Consider the following 3,992-nt stretch of genomic DNA (forward strand, 5'->3'; position numbering starts at 1 on the left):
CCTGCCTCAAACCCCCCCCCCACAGGATGTGACTAGAGGGAGTTTAAAAGCCATTCACCGTGATAACTTGTTAATACTTGTCAGGCTTATTGATGAGTCAATTGCAGAGATTCCTCAGGCGTGTTCTAAAATTAGACTCGCCGAAAGACCTGGAAAGGCTTCAACGGAACAATACTGACATCTGCTGGAGGAAGGAGGAACTTTTTTTTCAGGGAGCAATTACTGGACAAGCTGCTGCTGCAACAAAAGGGATCAAGCCATGACTCACAAAGGCAGGAAAAAGCAACAATTTGATTCAAACTTTAGCATGGTGGAATTTCAATGAGGATAACAAGGGGAAATATATCCGCCCAGACATGCAGTGTCTGGTGCTGCAAACAGGAGCAGAGGGAGCAGGTTGTTGACTCACCTGATCCAAATGAGCAGAGCTCTTCTCCGCTTTGCCCTCAGTGAGCTGTTTGTCGGGTAGAAGGAAAAACTCTGCAGCTGTAGGTAAACCTGGGAGGATGGTGACCAAGATCTGATCCTTGTGCACGCCTGTGGCCTGTAGGCAGAGGGGGAGAAGTGTCAGATATCGTACTATCCAATCCAATCCAACTTTATAGCACATTTAAAAACAACAGAGTTGACCAAAGTGCTGTGCATCAATAAATATATAAAAAGCAGCATAAATACATTTAGACAAAACTGGTAGGACAAAAAACTAATGTAAAAACACGAGACTATAAAACCAAACCTATAGCCACAGACTGAAAAACTCTCATACAGGATTGATAAGTCTTATACGTGGTCTGCAAAAGCACGGGAGAACAAGTACAACTTTAAACGAGATTTAAAAATAGGCAAAGTAGGACATTTAAAAAAGTACCATAGTTTAGCAAAACTATAATTATGTCAATACATTTCATATAACTATATTAGTTAGTTATTAGTTTAGTTAAAAGCAATAATATTAAGTTGAACCTATTGATTTCAACTAACTAAATACATGTATGTGACATTTGTTGAATCTACATTTCAGTTTTTTCAGTGCAGGGTCCTTTGTTAAGATCATGAATGAACAAATGAAGCTCAGCGTAAGTTCAACCAGGAAGACTGTCTATTCACTATTCCTACGTAACTACTCTCCCTCCTCTCAATAAGTGATCGGGGGCGTCACTCCACAGCTTAACCAATCACTTCGCTCTATTCCCAAGAGCCTATCATAGCGCTCTGCCAAACCTTTTAAATCTGCTCTCCCCTCTGACAGCAGTCATTTCAGGTGACTCGACGCAACCCTCCTCCACCCCTTTTCACCTCCTGTCCCTCTGAATCCAGGGTCAAGCTAAGCCACTCCCCTTCAGACCGAACCCAACCATCTATTCACCACCACCAGTGTCTAGACCCCAGGGGGGTTCCATCGGATCGGTTCTACCCTCCCGAATGATACTTCCTGCACAACAGGGACTAATCGCCAAAATCACCATTACATTCATTTGTGTATCTTTGCAATAAATATGTATTCTTACATCAAAACTGTCTCTCCTGATTGAAATGATGTCGGTAACAAATAACAAAAACAGACGTGTTCACTGAAGACTGAAAAGCCGAGTATATTTTTGGCATCAATTTTGATTTTTGCATGATAAAGAAAAAGTGTGTTGCAAGGCCCAGATTGCTTGTTGCTAGGAATAAAGAATCTACGTTCAGCAGATGTTGTAACAAACAAAGTTAATGAGGCAAAAATCTATACCTCACATTGCATGCTGGGAGTTTGAATCATGTCTTACATTTCACATGTCTGAAAGCACTCGCGTCCTTTCAGGTCAGTGCAGGCACCGAGTGACATTTATCCTTCTGTACACAACATCCCCAGCCTTGTTACTGTATGGCCCTGAACTCCAAGTGTGTGCCAGCCACTGCAATCAGCATGCTCTTGAACTGTATTTTCCCCCCTCTATTCCATCTTGCCATGTCATTTATCATCATAAAAGTCAGATTCATGTCTCAGAGCCGTAGGGAGGTCAGGCTGCACTAATAGACCGTCAGAGGTCCAGGCGAGCGCTGACAGCACTTACTGGAGGAAAGCATCGGTTTCCATGAGAAGACCTGAGAGAGCGTTACCTGGATCAGAGACTTCTTGATGACTCGGCTCACGTCCTGCCTCCATTCTGCAACATCAGGGTTGTGGTCGTCCAGGTTTGATGAAAAGGCGAGCAGATGAGAGCGGAAATATTCTGCAAGGAGGAACATACATTTGTTTGAGCTACTTTTACTTATCCTTAGCTCAGGTGGACCAAAATCTAAGACCATCTTTCAAGTATAATTCCATATTATCGCCAGTGTCTTCAAATCTCTTCAAGTACTGCTGAACTATGTTGTCATAAAAACCTCTATTAATACTTTATTGCATTGTGTATAATCTAGTAAACAGTTGGTAAAAGTTGCTTAATTATTTATGTATACTTGATACATTATTTACAAGACTTCATAACAAATCTTTTTCACATGAACAAGCCGATTCATGGAAAGTGGTAACGCTTGGGAAGTACAATATTATAAATAACTATAGAATAATAAATTAAAAAAACATGCAAAAAGTGCAGACCATTGGGAAAGCCAATATATTTTCTCAGTAGGGTTTTTGTTTTGCCCATTATTCCGACAATATATGAATGCAACTTAAATGCCATATCTTGTAATGTGAATCATAATTTGCGTACCTAAAAACTGATATAAATGCAGTCTATCAGTCTTCTACCTAATAAATGAAAATCTTGTACCAGTTTTCTATAATATTGCTGACAAACAGAAAAAACAAACACACAAACCGAGCCAAAAACCAAACCTTATTGCAGAGGTAATAACATAGGGTTAATAATTAAATGGTTTAAAAGGTTGATTGGTGAATCACATCTTCACCTAGGATCCCTTTAGACAAGGGTTACAACGGCAGCCCCTACCCTTTGCACAGTGAATTTTTGTTTTTTCCTTCTGCACAAACGATAAAGGATATACTTTACAAAAAAACGGGTATCAAAAGAAATGTGTTCCAGCGGCCATCCCTCAGATAAAAAAGTCAGAGCAACATAGAGTGGTGCGGTAATGAGTCTTAAAACCCTGAAACTAGTCAGCATTTTATCACTTAAACGTGTTTGTGGTTAGAAGTCTGTAATAAGGTCTGTGCCATAAGCTTAAGAGATGTTCACATTTTGTTAATGAACATGAACTTAATAAAATACCCCACTCGTTAATCTCTGAAGTGTCAATGTGTCATAAAAACTGTGGTTTGTAATAAGTGACTAAATAATCTAATTCAGGGGTTCCCAAAGTCGGGGTCCCCGAGGGGGGGGTCGCGAGATGATTCAAAATAATAAAAAAAAATAATGATTTATTATTATTATTATCCAGTGTTTCCCACATTTTATTATATTTGTAGGGGCACATTTAAATTGTTTTTGAATGAATGGAGCCTTGAGGCTGTCTATTGTCTGTTTTGTTTGTTTGTCAAATGTGTATAAAAACACAACATGGTATACTGCAAAGTAAAATCTATTTGAGTCTTACTAAGTAAAGTGTTGAGTGAACTTGTGTTTACAGAGATACAAATTCCCAGCGGAGGTGGAGTTTCAGAGTTGGCTCACCGTGGACTGCGATGGCTTTTCTGTCCTGCAGAATAATATTCCCTGCGGACACCTGCACAGTGACTGCATTGATGCCTTCCCGGGAGAACGTGCAAGCCACACTTCCCTCCAGGGTGATTACCGGTTGCTGAGGGAGAAAGAGGGAGACGGGAATGGAAAGTAGGAGAGAGGGAGATGAAGAGAGTCAGAGTCTGGAGGTCCCAGAGAGAGACCCCTTATCAACGGCCGATGTCACACTGCTGTTATTTACACTACAGAGGTGCGAGCCTTCTGGCACGCTGTCAAATATTTACACACACACACACACACACACACACACACACACACACACACACACACACACACACACACACACACACACACACACAC

The 3,992-nt window shown here is 40.7% G+C and overlaps 1 protein-coding gene across 1 annotated transcript in view; it reads right to left on the bottom strand.

The window, feature by feature from the left end:
- The window catches only part of LOC104955585 (VPS10 domain-containing receptor SorCS1-like), a gene marked incomplete at its 5' end in the record, with an annotated part of 23,656 nt that overhangs the window by 5,511 nt on the left and 14,153 nt on the right, over positions 1-3,992 (bottom strand). Inside the window, 3 exons of the mRNA XM_010782947.1 lie at positions 410-544; positions 2,104-2,216; positions 3,624-3,750. Coding sequence (XP_010781249.1) covers positions 410-544; positions 2,104-2,216; positions 3,624-3,750 — 375 coding nt within the window. The remainder of the gene's footprint in view (positions 1-409; positions 545-2,103; positions 2,217-3,623; positions 3,751-3,992) is intronic.

Source organism: Notothenia coriiceps, unplaced genomic scaffold (genome assembly GCF_000735185.1).
Source record: "Notothenia coriiceps isolate Sejong01 unplaced genomic scaffold, NC01 NC01_scaffold00000628, whole genome shotgun sequence".
Lineage (NCBI taxonomy): Eukaryota > Metazoa > Chordata > Actinopteri > Perciformes > Nototheniidae > Notothenia > Notothenia coriiceps.